Source organism: Lipotes vexillifer, unplaced genomic scaffold (genome assembly GCF_000442215.2).
Source record: "Lipotes vexillifer unplaced genomic scaffold, Lipotes_vexillifer_v1.1 scaffold189, whole genome shotgun sequence".
Taxonomy (NCBI): Eukaryota; Metazoa; Chordata; class Mammalia; order Artiodactyla; family Lipotidae; genus Lipotes; species Lipotes vexillifer.
In genome coordinates, this window is record NW_006785816.1 from 803,615 (window position 1) to 819,761 (window position 16,147).

The 16,147-nt window shown below is 44.9% G+C and overlaps 1 protein-coding gene across 4 annotated transcripts in view; it reads left to right on the plus strand.

Annotated features, from left to right (window-relative positions):
* Positions 1 to 2,590: 2,590 nt before the first annotated feature.
* The window catches only part of MAEL (maelstrom spermatogenic transposon silencer), a 73,313-nt gene continuing 59,756 nt past the window's right edge, over positions 2,591 to 16,147 (plus strand). The window contains exons 1-3 of one of the 4 annotated variants that reach the window (XM_007458092.1): positions 2,591 to 2,664; positions 15,130 to 15,213; positions 15,455 to 15,547. In XM_007458092.1, the coding sequence (XP_007458154.1) occupies positions 15,491 to 15,547 (57 nt within the window). In that variant the 5' untranslated portion in view covers positions 2,591 to 2,664; positions 15,130 to 15,213; positions 15,455 to 15,490. Of the gene's footprint in view, positions 2,665 to 14,821; positions 15,214 to 15,454; positions 15,548 to 16,147 lie in introns of those variants that run through there. The other 3 variants (XM_007458089.1, XM_007458090.1, XM_007458091.1) reach the window with 3 other exon arrangements.

A 16,147-nucleotide genomic window follows, 5' to 3' on the forward strand; every position in this document is an offset into this window, starting at 1 on the left:
TTGCGCAAGAGCCCGACTTACCCAGTGTCCTCTAGAGAGACATATAAATGTAGTGTCGGCCAGGGCTTTGCCCCATGAAGTCTAGCTTATGAGACAATGTCTGGGAGAGGGGGGGGGGGGGGGGCAAGGGGAAACGGGGACCAGGGGATGCCAGTGGGATCTCTGGAGCCAGGCTTACTTGCAGAGGCTGGAAGTCCCAGCCCTCTGACAGCTGGGATGGCCCTGATAACTAACCTGTTGCCTGCTTCCAGGCAGGAGCAACCTGTCCAGGTGCGGATGGGAGAAAGCACAGACCAGATGAAGCAGAAGCTTCCCTCAAGACAAAAACAACGCCCCCCCCCCAACACACACACACCCCACAAAGCTCAGAGAGGGAGCTCAGGAGAGTGCAAACAGGACTGGCCCGGGGTTTGGGAGGACTGCTCCAACACAAACTTGCTGTGTGCACATTGCCTCCCTGGGCCTCCATTTGTATAAACTGAGAGGACTGAATTAGATGGTCCCAGGGACCATTTCATGAAAAGCTGTCAGCCATCTAGCAAGCGCTATATGTTCCCCTTCTGCCCCATGCCCTGCAAATCCCTAGATTTTTTGGGTATACCCCAGGGTGTCTGGAAGAGCACCTCTGACTTGGGGACCCCTCCCCAGATGCCTAGCGGACTTCAGGGAGGCGGTGATAAAGGTTCAAGGCCAAAGTTCCCCTCAAATATGATAATTGAGAAGTGGAGGCAAATTAAGGACGTTCAGAATCAGTGAGGGAGGGAGTAGAAGGCACTGGGAGGCCAGGGGAGTGGGGAGACATGGATCAGGCAATCCCTGAAATTAGAGATGATTCATATTTGAATAATGTGGGAGGGATGAACTCACAGCAGCCAAGAGAAGAGGCTAACTCTGCTGAGGGACCCCTCCCCAAACCTAAGCCCCGCAGGGGGCAAAAGCCAGTGTTAGGGACCCTTCCTTAGGAATAGAAAGAAAAACTGAGGCAATCTATAATCTTATTCTGAAGCTAAGGGACACAGTGGTTTTGTCTTTCTTCTTAAATGTATTTTACCCTCTTTCAGTCACTTGCCTTAGACATTTTTATCTTGTTCCTCTTTTCCTACTGACTTGATTTTTCCCAGTCTTCAGTGCTCGCAGAGGGGACACAACTTTGTTCTTGGTGCTATTTTACATTTTCTCTCCTGCCCTTCACTACCCCATCTTGTCTTCACCACTTTTCTGCTCCCTTCCTCTCCTCCATCACTTGCTTCCACCTTGCTGAGTTGTTGCCTCAGACCCAGTCCAGACTACCCAAGCCTTCCTAACCCCTCCACCTCCACCCAAGGCAGGGCTGCTCTGTGAATCTCTCAGGGCTGCCCATTCAGCCTGGCCACCTATCTCTCAACCTCACAGATCATCCTGTGGGAACACGTGTTAGGAACCAGAGCCAGTCCAGACCCCAGGAGGGTGGGGAGAAAGTTCACCAAAAGGGAGGGGGAAACACAGAGGTCTCAGCTAGAGGAAGTGACTCTAATGCTAAGGCAAGGCCCTACCTTCTGAATCTCTCTGCAAATTATCTTTATTAGAGGGTGTTCCCACCTGTCTATGGGGGGAGGAAGGCTCTTCTCTTCTATAGGACCACTCCCCAAATGGTACCAAATGCGAGTGGGGCCCTCAACTCCACAACCAATCAAGCCTCCATCCCCATGTCCTTCCTCATCCCCGCTCCCCTGGACACCTGGGAGCCACTGAAGAATGCCCCTGGGGCTCCCGGCTTCTCTAGGGAAGGAATTAAGAAGACACTCCTTTACTTCCAACCCCCAGAAAACCAGTTCTCTTAGTTAATCAGTTTCCTCCGAGCTTTCATTTTTTTTCCCAGCCAGGCTTTCCCCAGGACTCACAGCATTACAAAGTCAAGAGAAGACCGAGGAAGAACCGTTGCATGGAAGGAGAAATGCACACTGGAAAGAACAATCTCATATCTCGAATGAGTCAAAACACCTGCATCTCGATCCAGCTCACTTGATACGGGGTTTCTCCCCGCCTCCCCCATCATTCTAACACACACACACACACACACACACACACACACACACCCCTCCCCCCACTTACCACCAGCCTGCTAAGCAGCTTTAAGCACAATGGGGGGTAACTGGGGGTGCGGTGCGGTGGGCTAGGGTTAGAACAGTACCAGTACCGGAATACATATAAAGTTATCCGTCTCGGTAGAAAACGCCTCTTACCTGTTAGCCAGAAGAGAGCAACCCACGTCAGCACGACCCTGTCCATTTTCCCCAACTTCCCATCCAGATTAAGGAGTGAGGGAAGTGGGAAGCGACAGAGACGGGAGGATCGAGGTAACCGAGTGGCGGAGGCGACGGCGGGCGCGAGCGGGCCCCCGGCGTCCCTGGGCGCCGCCGCCCGGGCCGCGCAGGCGGGGCCCCGGGCTGACCGCGCCGCCGGCGGCACGCGCGCTGCCGCGGGCTCCCGGGGTCCGCGCGGCGCTCGGCTGCGCCTTCCCCGCGGGCTGGCGCACCCGCACGCCCAGGCAGCTCGGCCCACCGAGCGCCTTCCGGCCACAGAGCGCGCCGCGCGGGGGAGCTCAGCCGCCGGCTCCTGGCCCCGCCGCCAGCCGCCCCGGGGCTACCAGTTTCTCGGTCACGTGCACGCCCCTGCGGGCCGCAGGTCAGCGCTGAGTGACAAAGTACAGGGGGGAGAGGGGGCGCGGGGGAGGCGGCAGGGCGGGCTGCGCGGAGCCGGGAGCGTTCAGCGCGGCTGCTCCCAGCGAAGCCAGCGTTGGGAACCCGAGCCAGAAGCGGGGTTGGGGACTCGAGGAGGGGGAGTCTGGGTACGCACGTGGCCAGGGACATTCTGAACTGGGACAGAGGGACCTGCGGGGACTTGGCATAACTTGTTGGCAAGGGTGTGCGCTTTCGCTGTCCCCCTGCCCTGCCCTTCCGTTCGGTTCCCTTTTTGACAGTGCAAGGAACCGAGGGGCTCAGCAGAATTGGAAAAGGTAGGCGGGAATCCCTCGTCGAAACTTTCTCCTGTTAAAACATGATGAGGGTAAAGTATTATGAGATAAGGGCATGCAGCTCTTTAACAGAAAATATGTAAAACTAGAATGAAATGAACAATTATACGGCTCACATTTGTACAACATTTAATTGCTTCTCGGCCTTTTGGCTAAAATCAGGCACATTTGTACAACACTTTACAGTTTGCAGGGCGCATTAACATGGATTACTCCGTTTCTTAAAAGGATCTTGTGTGTGTAGGAAAGGATTCTAAATGTATGTGTTTCGAGACAACCGAGAAATGTGTATGTTAACGAACTTATTAAGCATCTACTAGGTGCTAAGAACCAAGGCTACAAAGATGAGGAAGACAGACTTCCTGCCATTAAGGGGCCTCATCTTGGGGCCCAGAGAGGGAGGTAGATCAGCACATTGAACACAAAACACATACTGGTAGTAAAACAGAGCAAATGCTATGATGGAGATCTGGAGAAAGGGCCCTCAGAACATGAAGGAAGGAGCAGTTTAGCGGGGAGTGGGGGAGAGTGGGTAACACCACAATAAAGAAGGGGTAACATCCCAGTTGGTATTTGCAGAATGGGCAAGATTTGTGCTATTGAGGGATGGGGCGTGGAAAGGGGACAGGGCAGGGGGAATTCTGGGCAGAGGAAAGAAGGGAGACGAGGCAGAAAGGTAGAAAATTCCTCTGAAAACAGAGTGGTTCTAGGCTTGAGGAGAGTTCCTGGAGAGAGACTCTAGATGCTTAGGAATGAATGAATGTATATGTGAAACGGGGATGAGATGTGAACATCAGAAATGGTGAGAATTGACTCTGGTCTTTCATGGCTGCCTGACATCGCAATTCCCTTCTTATTTTCAAGGAATCCCAACTATGGAAGCCAAAAAGTCTAGAGCAGTCTCCCAAACTGGGGACCCTCTCACTCAGAGCTTTTTGAACCTGGAACACATGAGGCAAGAAGCAGAGTTAGCGGAGAATGAGTTTTGCTGCTGAGGTGGGCAGCTGGTGTCCAGTGTTCACAGGCCAGCCAATGCAGAGGTCAGGCCATCAGACTACTGTGATGTGTGGTTTTGGGCTGTGCTCTTGGTTGTGTAGCCTCTCTGGGTTCCAGCTCACTTTCCACACCTGGCTCTTCAGACTTCCTGGCAGTTCTGTGAGCCACCCCGTATCCTCTTGTAAATTCTCTCTTTGCTTATTTTGGCCAGAGATGATTTCTGAAACTTGCAATTAAGAACCCTGACTAATATGCTGTGTGAGAGAAATTTGGAGGATTATTTTCTTTCATATACAAAAGAAGGAAGGAAGGAGGGAGGGAAGGAAGAAAGGAAGGAAGGAAGGAAGGGAGGGAGGAAGGAAGAAAGGAAGGAAGGAAGGAAGGGGAAAATCGAAATAAAAGAGATACCTAACATTTGTGGGTTTCCTATTAGGTTCTTGACACAGTCCTAGATGTTTCACAAGCTTTCTCGGTTAATCCTAATGAGGAAACTCAGGACCAGAGAATTGAATTATCTTCTTAAGATCAGGTAGCTAGCAGGTGGCAAAGGTAGGATTTGAACTGAGATCTTTTGGCTCAAAGCATATTCCCTTTGCACTATAAAACTGACATCTAGACCAGAGGGTTGATATGATGATGTATTTGTATCATCTACAAATTATTTACACACATTTACTGTGTGTGTGTGTATATGCATATGTGCCCATGAACACAGAGCATAAGAGTTTGAATAGTGTTTAGTATTTAAGCATACATAACGATGGTATGTTATGCAAAACTTGGACATTGGAGTTGAGAAATTGGAAATGGGGCATGGACTGAGCTAAGGGAACCTGGATGTGCATGGAAAGTGGAAAGTGAGAGCCCACAGAAGTGAGCTTTGAATGTGTGCTTGGTGTTTGTCTGTCAGCAAGGAGTCAGGGCACTTGGGGAAGAGTTTGTGCCAGAGTGAATCATAGAATGCAGGGGCCTTGTCCACCATCCAGGGAATGTATTTTCTGTGTAGCACCCTGCATGTCTATCTTCTAGCTAGAGAGATACAGTTGATCAGCATCTTCCTGAGTGGGTGGAGCCTGGGCCATCCTTAAGGAGATGCTAAACTGGACTAAATCATGGTGTGTACCCCTCCCTAATGCACGTTATTACCAAGGTGATGGAGGGTTAAGAGGAACTTTAAGGGTACACCTGATGATTCAAAACATGCAGCCTAAAGGATGGAGGTAGGAGGAGGGTGGGACAATGGTATTTTGCTGTATTGGTGGAGGTAGCAGGATATGACACCAGAACCCTGGTGCTCTTCCAATTGTGGTGTTTGAACTTCGGCATCAGAATCACATAAAAGTGTTTTCTTAAATGCAGATTACCAGTCTCTACTAAATACTATGAGATCAGAAATTCTGGGTGGGACCTGGAAATCTGCATTTTAACTGCCTTCGTCACATTCTTCTGAAGCTCACTAATGTTTAAGAAGCATTACTTAATCACTTTTTTGTTTTTCTGGGAGGCTGTTGAGTTGATGTTTGCAAATGAGCCTCAGATTCAGATCTGGTTAAGCTCCAGTTGTCCATTTATACTGGCCAAATGGGACAGGACGCCCATAGAGATGAATTTTTCACCGCCAAGGGAAGGGTCCGGATCCCCAACACTTCAAACGTTCTGCTGCAATCAGAGACAAAATGTCAGAATATAGGCCTGTGTGGGACCAGATCAGGATTCCCAGGAAGCCACAGCTGGAAATTGTATATGATGGGGAGTGGGTGTGGACTGACAGGCGGCTTTGCCAAAGTTGCACCCTTTAGAACAGAATTAGGACATGGAGAGAAGAGAAGTGAACCACGGCAAGGAGACAGGCTGGTAGCTGGTAGCAACCACATAGTTATAAATATAATGCAGCTGAATCCTCTTTAAAACATGATTTCATTGCAGGCACATAGGCATGCATGCACATGAATTCTGCTGAACGTAGATCTTTTTAAAGCACACAGATAATATCACATTTCTACTTCTCTCTGATCTGTTCTTCCAGGAGGAATCTATGAGGTGTGACTTTAAAACAGATACCATGTTTCTTACCTAAGTTTTGTTCCTCTTTCCTTCCCTTGTGCTACCTTTTCAGTTTGTTAATGTTCCCCATCCCCCATATCTTCAAAACCACCTGCAATGAATTATAATTTTTAAAAAAAATCTAAATTAAAGTGATAAACTAAAATAAATAAACAAACAAACAAATACTGGAGACTCTAGACACCCTGTACTGGAAACTGGAAACATTTTCAATCTGGAAGCCGTTTCATATTGCAGAATAAATTGTTTCATTAAGAAAATGCTTTAAAGAAAGGAAATGCAAATATAAAGCACATGATGCCAAAGAATTTTAAAAAGCTGTACTGCCAAGAACAGTGGTAAGTATATAATAAGTAAAAGATTGGGAGCATGTACTGAAAATTTCACATACTTGAAGCAGATTTAACCCAAGAGCGTGCTGTCTCAGGCTTCCAATCAAACTGCGGTGGTGCAGTGGGGGCAGAATTCCATGATGTCTGCTTGCCCCGTGCTGAGGCCAGACCCCCACCAACGGTGGGCGGCTCCCACCTGAGCTAGCTCTCTATGCTTTCCCCACAGAGGTCTATCCAAGGATAATGTGCAGACAAAAAGAGCAGAACATCAAACTATATTTAGGGCATGGTCTCAAATATGGAAAATGTATTTAAAAGAGACAATGGAAACAACAAGAGAGTAATAATGGTTATCTCAGGTAGGATAGTCATTCATTTATATTCTTTTTAGATTTTCTACATGCTCTAATAGTTCTACAATGAAGAAAGAGTTGCTTGGACAAAAGATACAGCTGTGCCACAATTTACTCAGTCTCTGGGACATCCCTGGAGGAAGGAGAGAGTCACCAGGAAGGTGTGACGGGTGTTTTGTCAGGCCTGTATCTCTAGCCAGATACAAAGCCCCCAAATGTACACCTGCACTCATTCTGTCTCAATCATGAGCTGTTGATCAAGTTAATTATGAGCAGATGAAGCCCTGGGAGCCCTTAGTGACTGACAGTCACTGAGTTACAAAGCCAAAGATGAAGTAAGGCTGCTTCTCTTTTAGGAGCCCTATCTCCGGTTTCTGCTTTTGTTTTTGTTTCAGTGTTAGCCTCCTTAGGAAACCAGCACAGCATCAACAGCCCCCCAGATTAGCAGCAGAGCAGATTCCAGTGATCAAGCAGCATCCTTTAGCCCAAAGGGGGCCTGTCTTTCTGTATTTTATCCAGGCTTTGGGTTCTAGGTCTTGGCGATTAAGCCAGAAGATTGCTTCTCAGCCCTAAGCATTCTCCTAGAGGCCTTCTCCCCTGGCATGGGTCAAAGACAGAGCCCAAGAGAGGGAAGTGAGCCAGAATAAGTACGTCATCCAATGACCTCAACCCCAGAAAACAGGCAGGTAAGGCAGCTGGAACAACAGAGTCAGAACACTGAACAGCACGAAGGGAAGCAGCTCTAGCAACGGAAGGGTCATTTGCGGGCCCTGGAAAGCTAGTATTAAAGAACGGCGGCCTTGACCTTTGTGTTGGAGTTGTGGGGTGAGGCTCTCTCTTGAATCGTTAATTCTGTACTCCTACCTGATTCTGAGTGGGTGCCCTCTACACAGAGATGATCAATATGTATTTCTGTCTAATTAATTACAACCTGTTCCAGGGCCTTCTTCCCTTTTCCTCATCTTCTCTTCTCTCTTACTTGAATTCATTCATTTATTTATTCCATACACATTCACTGAGCACCTACTGTATTTTAGATACTATGCTGTCTAGAAATTCAAGATGAGTAGGAATTCAAAGATGGATGAGTCACAGCCTCTTCTGTCAAAGAGCTTACAGTTGAGTTGTAGCCGTGTGTGTGTGTGTGTGTGTGTGTGTGTGTGTTGGGGTGGGGGAGAGACAGACACATGGCCTTTAAATGTGTTAGTGTGACAGGGCCCATATTAGGACATGTTCTAGGTATGGTTTGGGAACAAAGGGAGAGGGGTCAGTTACCCGTCTGGAGTGCTGGTCAGAGATGTCTTCATGAAAAGGTGACCCCTGAGCTAAGTCTTAAACATGATCTGGGCAGAATTTCTAAAAGCAGAAATGGAGCAGGAGGTAGTGCAGATGCATAAGCAATGGGCCGAGATGAGAGTGGGGCCAGCTGCCAGGAATATGAGTCAGCAATGAGGCTGGAAAAGTTGGCTGAGGTCAGACCAAGGTGATCCAGGCTATCGGGTCTGGACTGAACTCTGCAGGCAGTGGACCACCCACAAGGATATCTAAGCAGAAGAACAAGATCAGACCTGTATGTCAGCCAAGTTATTGTGGCCACAGGATGTAGGATGTATTGGTGGAAAGAGAGACAACAGGCAGAGGCCTCTTCCATGGGAGAGCTCATCACAAGAGCCCAAGGAGGAACAAGTACCAGAACTAAGCTATAGCGTGGCAGGAATGAGAAGCAAATAGTATGTAAGAGAGACATTACAGGGAGACACAAGAAGTAGAATCCACATGACCTGACAACAGGTTGCGTGTGTATAGACTGAGCAAGCCCGGGAATCAACCAGACTTCAGGGGGAGTTACTCAAGAATGTGGTGTGCATTCAGGCAATATCTAGAGATGATGGGGAACTTGGAAATTCCCCCTTTTTCGCTTTGGCAAAGCACCGTGTAATAAACATCCTTGAGCACCTATAATGAACAACTTGGAATACTTATGTTAAAGAAGCAGGGATCTCACAGAGGTCAGAGCCGCTCATGGGCACTTTACCACTCTGAGCCTCAATTTCTCACTCTGCAAAATGGGGATGATCATTGAATCTATTTCATAGGGTTGTTATGAAGAGGAGAGACGAGATTACGCTGTGCAGTGTTTAGCAGGGAGTCTGACACGGTAGCTTTCAATGAATGTTAGCTATTTATTACTATTATTATTAGCACGGGTTGGAGGATGCACTTTAACCGTACTGTCAGGGCCTTAATTTAAACTAGCATCAGGACAAAAATAGCATGAGGAAAAACATTTTCCTAAAATGCTGTTTCTTTTGGGATGGTTTCATAACGCTCAGCTGAAAATCACACCTCATACTTAATATTTTTTTAAAAAAAGAAGCCATCCAAATTTCCAATGGCTTCTCTCCCCTTTAGACTGAAATCGAAAATCCTCACAGTGACCTTACAAGCCCTGTATGATTTGGCCCAAGCTCCCTCTGCAATATCCTCTCTGCTCTCCCCCTTGCTCACTTCACTCCAACCACAGACTTAGTTTGCTATTCCTTAAACACCCCTGACGTGTGCCCACCTTGGAGTCTTTGCACTTTCTACTCCCTTGGTCTGGAACGCTCTTTGCCTGACATCTTCATGGTTTGTTACCTCACTTCCAGTGTTTGCTTAAATTTCATTTCTTCAAATAGAGGCTCTTCTGACCACCCTAAAATTGTCCCCTCCATCAGTCCCTATTCCCTTCTCCTGTATTATCTTTCTTCATTGGACTTATTGTCCAATAAGATGTTCAGACATCTTCTTATATACATAGTTGTTTATTTCTTTATTGTCTGCCTTCCTCATTATTAGGTTTGTTCTGTTCAACTTATTATCGTGCTTGAAATAGAGCCTAGCACTCAGCAGACTCTTAATATTTATTAAATGAATGAAGCACTTCCTCTTAGCAACTCTTCTCTTAGTTTCCGTGGTTTTCTCCCTGCTTCCTCAGACATTCCTTCTTCCTTACCTTTCCTGGATTTTCTTTTTCTAACTGACTTCTAAATGCTGCTATTCCTCAGGACTCCATCCTGGATCCTTTTTTTCTCTCTTCACTCTCAGCCTAAGCAATCGCATCTATTTCCATGAATTTAAGTACCAGCTTTATGTGGCTTACTTTCAAATTCTCTCTCTAGCCCAGAACTCCAGACTTAGCCGATTGCCTGCTTGACATCTCCACTTGACTGTATAATAGGCATTTCAAAAGTAACATGTCCATAACTGGATTCTTGATCCCCCCCGGCCCCAACAAAAACCTGCCCCCCTCTAGAATTCTGAATAGGAAGATCAATGTGGTTGGAAAAAGGGAAAAACCGTTCTGTTTACATAGGACTTTACTTAAGTAAAACTGGAAAAAAAATCAATTGTATCAAAGAAGGAGAGGAGGAGGTAATAGAATTATGAGGAGCGTTGGACCCTCTTTGGCACTAGCACAGTCCTCGCTATTTTACAAAAAGACACCACTTGCCACTGGGTTACCAGAGTCAAAACCCTAGGATTCCTCCCTTTCTCTTAGTTCTGCAGCCAATCCATCAGCTAGTTCTGTTTTTCCACAAAGTACAATTGAAACCGTCCTCACCTCTCCATGTCTGCTCCATGTCTCTGTTCTAGGTCATCATCATCTCACGTGGACTCCTGAAGAAGCCTCCTAACTCATCTCCTCGTGACCATTCTTGCTGATTTGAACCTGTTCTCCGAGTAGTATCCAGAGTGACCTTCTTAAACTGTAAACTATATAATGACACTTTAAAAAAATCCCTTAAATGACCACCCATGTCCTCAGAGTAATACTTGAACCCCTGACACTGGCCATGCCCAAATCTCTGCTGGTCACTCTATCCTCAGCATGCACCACTCTCCACCTGACTGGATACACTTCAGCAACACCAACCAGTCTTCCATCTGTTCTGAGGACTCAACAAATTCTTTATTGCGTGAGGCCTTTTCATGTGCTGTTCCCTCTGTCTGGAATGCTCTTCTTTCAGCTCTTCGCATGACTAGCTCTGTACCTTTGCATCCTTTCTCATTTTAAATGGCACCTCCTCGGAGAGGTTTGCCTCCGATCACCTATTTAAACATTTAACAGTTAAATCCAAATATTATTTTGAATTTTTAAAATAAGATAAAGCGATCTTGGCCAAGATGGAGTAACAGGAAATGAATTTATCCAGCAGCCTGAAACAACTAAAAAACTGGTTAAAATATATGAAACAATGTTTTCAGATACTGGACATCAGGAAGCAGAGATGAGTCATCCTTGAAAGAACAGAAACGGGGTTAGCCCTGTGACTGCCCCAGGTTGTTGCCCGGAGAGAGGATCCAGAATGCAGCATCAAGAGGGGTAACCTAGGCAGAGTCCTGTGGTCTCCCTGGGTTAAGGAAATGGTGTTGGGTGTCTGGTAGGCCAGGGTGGCTAGAGTTCACAGGGCAGAGTACCAGACAGAGAGAGCAGCATGAAGAAAAAGCTCTGGAAATCTTCTGAGGATCTCCCTTGGAGCTCCAGCTGAATACTGATCAGTGCATGTGTGGGAGGAAACTATACAGTGCCAGGGAAAGAACAACGTGAAAGGATTAGAAGGAACAATCCTTGAAATTCACACAGGGCTAGAAATAGTCTGTGTTTCCATTAGCCAAAGTGGAAAAACCTCCAAACTCATGGGTTGTCAGGAAGAGTACTCAGAAGGGTGTTATATCAGCAGAGGAGAAAATTAGTCCTAAAGGTTGCTCTGATTCCGAATAACAAAGCATAAAAGCAAACCTCAAAAGGAGGAAAAACTAGACTAAAATTGTTTCCAAATAACATAACACAAAGCACAAGAATATTTATAAGAATACAAAAATATGCAGCATTCAACAGGGTAAAATTTACAACTGTCATCCAACCAAGCATTGCCAAGCTTACAGAGAAGCAGGACAAAATACAACCCATAATAAGGAGAAAAATCAACCAGTAGAAACAGACCCAGAAATGACAGATGATGAAATGAGTAGGCAAAGACATTTAGTAGTTATTATAACTATATTCCTTATTATAACTACATTCCATGTTAAAGGCAGAGGACAGATAGACCATGTTAAGTAGAAATATAGAAGATATAAAAAAGATTTAAATCGAATTCTGAAGATGAAAACTAAATGATTTGATACAAAAAATACACTAGATGGGATTAGTAACAAATTAGACACTGCAGACGAAAAGATTAGTAAACATGAAGAAATAGCAGTAGAAAATGCAAAATAAAATGCAAAGAACAAAGGCTGAAGGGAAAAAAATGAATAGAATATTAGTGAACTGTGGGGCAACTTCAAGCAGCCTAAGGGGGGTAGTGAGGAAACTTTTGGGGGTGGATATGTTCATTATCTTGATGGTGGTGATGGTTTCACAGCCGTACACATATGTTAAAGCTCATCAAGTTGTATGCTTTAGATATACGTATTTAACTTATTGTACTTCCATCATGTCTCAACATTGGTATAAAAAAGCAGTCTGGAACTAAAATCCCAGATAATAACATGGGAGATGGCAATGGGGTGGTGGAGCAGTGGGTTGGGATACTAAGTGAGGGGAAGCAATAGCTTTCTAAGCTTCTTGTCTATTTGGGAAGAATGGGTCTATTTGTCTAATAGGTAATGGGTACCTATTAACTGTATAAGTTGTTATAAAAATATGTTTTAAAACAAGTGTCTTAAAAAAATAAAATAAAATAAGTGTCTTAAAAATATGGGTAGCTACTGAATGAAGCAAAATAGAATGCATAACTTGAAACCAATGTAAGAGAAAGTAGAGCAAAAAATAACTGATCAATTCAACTAAAGCAGAAAAAGGAAAAATGAGAAAACTAGAAAGATAGTAAATAGAAATTGAAAATACTTGAATGAAGTTTTTTATTCAAGAAACTAGAAAAAGAACCACAAACTAGCCTGAAGTAATAGAGAGACTCTGTAAACTTAAAAGCAGAAATAAAAAGAAATAGGAAAACTGTAAAGTTCATCAATAAAACCCGAAGTTGTTATTTTTTAAGATCAATAAAATAAACTTTGGCAAGTATTAAGAGGAAATAAGACAAGGTATAAATAACATTAGGAATTATGTATATTTTAAATTACAAGCAAATATATTATGCCAATAAATTTTTGTTTTTTAAATCAACTTTATTGAAGTATAATTTACACACAATAAAATGCACACCTTTTAAATGTATTATTTGAGGAGTTTTGACAACTATATGCCCCCTGTAATGACTACCACCACAATCACGGTATTTCTGACAACCCAGGAGTTCTCTTGTCAGTTCTCAGTCAATCCCCATTGTCTACCTCTTGGCCCTAGGTAACTGCTGATCTCATTTCTAAATGATAGTTTTGCCTTTTCTTGAGTTTTGTATAAGTGGAATCATACAGTATCTATCCTTTTATGTCTGCCTTTTTTCATTCAACAAAATTATCTTGAAATTCATCCATGTTGAATATCAATAGTTCATTGCATTTCTTTCCTGAATAGCAGTCTACTATGGATATACCACAATTTTTAAATCAGTTCATCTCTTAGTGAACACTTGGGGTTGTCCAGTTTGGGGCTCTTATAAATAGAGCTGCTATGAAACTCATTTCCAAGGGGATATATTTTTTCATTCCTCCTAAATGAGTGGAAGTTCTTGGTCCTATGATAAATGTATGTGTAACTTTGTAAGAAACTGCCACTGTATGAAAATTCTAGTTGTGTCACATTCTTGCCAACATTTTACAGCAATATAAATGAAAACCTAAATGAAATAGACAATTTTATAAAAAGTAATGAATTACCAAAATTGATTGAAGGAAAGGTAGGAAAACTGAAAAGACTAATAACCATACAAAGTATTGAAATGGTAATCAAAGGTCAACCCCACCCTCCAAAGATATACTATGATCAAAGAGTTTTACTAGTGAAGTTCTACCAAAGTGTCCAGGAATAGATAATTCCATCTGTTGTTCAAAGTGAACAGAGAAAAAGATAGCAGTTCATTTTATGAGGCTATTACAACGCTGATACCAACATTTTGTAAGGATATCACGAAAAAAGTCTGTGGTTTAATATCAGTTCAATCAAGGAAGCAAAAATCCCAAATTAAGTATGCTTTAAAAAATAAGCAATGCCAAGCATGATCAATAAGAGGTTATAGTAGTAGGAATGGTAGGATGCTTTAACATTAGAAAAATCTAGCAATATCATTTATTGAGCTAACCAATTAAAGGATAAAACCATATGGTCATCTGAAAAGATGCACAAAAAGCATTTAATAAAATTTCAACTCCTGTTCTTGATTTTAAAACATATACATACAACACGTATACACGTACTCAATAAACTGAACACAGATAGGAATTTCTGCGGGAAGCACATATTACTAGAAAATCCAAGAAAATCGATTGGCACAATTTGAACCAATTTGAGAGTTCTGCAGGGTGACTAAATACACAAGATTAACACTAAAATCAATACCTTCTCTACACACCAGCGTTAACTAATTAGAAAATATAATGGAAAAAAGAAATACATATAATAGTTCCAAATATACTCTAGGAATAAAACAACCAAAAAATAAAGAAACCAGACCTTTATGAGGAAATCTATAAAACTTTATTCAAAGACATTATTTAAAATCTCAGCCTCTTACTGTATGTTTCCTTCCAAACACTTAAGAAAAACTGCGTTTTTAAAAACCATGTTCTTTGAAACAATGATGTCATTTAAGAATGGGGAAAAACCAAATCAAATCATACTGGTGGTTTTCGTCATCTTACCCGCCTCCCTCATCCTTAGATTGAAAACTTCTTGAGGGAAAAAGATCGTTAGTCGTGTTCCTCACTCTGTCCCCCCACCCAATACCTTTCACAATTCTCAGAACAGATTTGGCCCCTTACAGTTGTAAAACATCAAAGAACCTGAAGCACTTGCTGGTCCTCTTTCTCTCTACCTATTTTGATGGATGTTACGCAATAATATACCGAAATTGCTCCAAGCCTTCCACATGATAAGACCTCCGCCAACGACCCATCCCAGACAATCAGAATACTCCTCACCTGTGACCTCTCCCCCCTACCCCGCCCCCACGGCCGCAAGAGGGGGAATCTTACAGTCTCGGGCTGTTTTTCTCCTGGTGAGGCCAATGCGCCTGCGCACCGTGCCCTGATTGGCTGAGAGCTACGGACCTGCGCGCGCAGGCCTCCACCTCGGTTACTAAGAGCGTGAGCCGAACGAGGGCGGGTCGGGGTGATACTGTCTCTGGCCCGCTTTGAGGCCTGTACCGCGCCCACCATGCCTAACCGCAGGGCCAGTCGCAATTCCTACTATTTCTTCGTGCAGGAGAAGATCCCCGAACTACGGCGGAGAGGCCTGCCCGTGGCTCACGTCACTGATGCCATCCCCTACTGTTCCGCTGACTGGGCGGTAAGGCTGGAGGCCAGTGAGCCCGGGGTCGGGCGGTTGAGCAAATGGGAGGGAAACAAGACTCGAGGAGGCCAGTGACCCCTGGGCCCCTGCTGGAGGGGGAGGGACACCCCCACCCGTCCGCGGCTCAGGGCAACCGATGCCGCTTCCTCCTCCCTGTAATGTGCAGGCATCTACAGGCTGGGCCCTGGGCAGTAGGCCCTCACTGCTGCTGCATGTCTCCCCCTTCTATCTCCTCAAGCTCCTGAGGGAGGAGGAAAAGAAGAAATATGCAGAAATGGCTCGAGAGTGGAGGGCTGCCCAGGGGAAGAACTCTTGGCCTTCGGAGAAGCAGGTAAAGTTAGCCAGAGAAGAGCAGTCACCTGCCTGGCACGTAGGCATGCTCAGTAAATACTGAATGAGTGAATGTCAATGGTAGATGACTGGGTGATTTGGGTGAATGCAAAGAAGAGTTTTTCATTTTTTTCCTCATGTAAGAGAATGCCTGCTAAAAAAACTAGCAGGCTCCGGTACTAGGGCACACCTGGGTATCATTTGATGGTGAAGGCCAGGGAAAAATCCCATTAGAAAACCTGCACCCAGTAGACCCTGATCAGCAAAGGGAGCGTTGATATTTAGGGTTTGTACTAGATGACCTCTAAGGGTCTCTTTCAACTCCTTTATGATTTAAGAACCCTTTTCCAAATGTTTGAAAGTAGTTTGGTCCCCTCTCTATCTCTCTTTTTTTTTTTCTTTCTTTGCGGTATGCGGGCCTCTCACTGCTGTGGCCTCTCCCGCTGCGGAGCACAGGCTCCGGACGCGCAGGCTTAGCGGCCATGGCTCACGGGCCCAGCCGCTCCGCGGCATGTGGGAATCTTCCTGGACTGGGGTACGAACCCGTGTCCCCTGCATCGGCAGGTGGACTCTCAACCACTGTGCCACCAGGGAAGCCCCC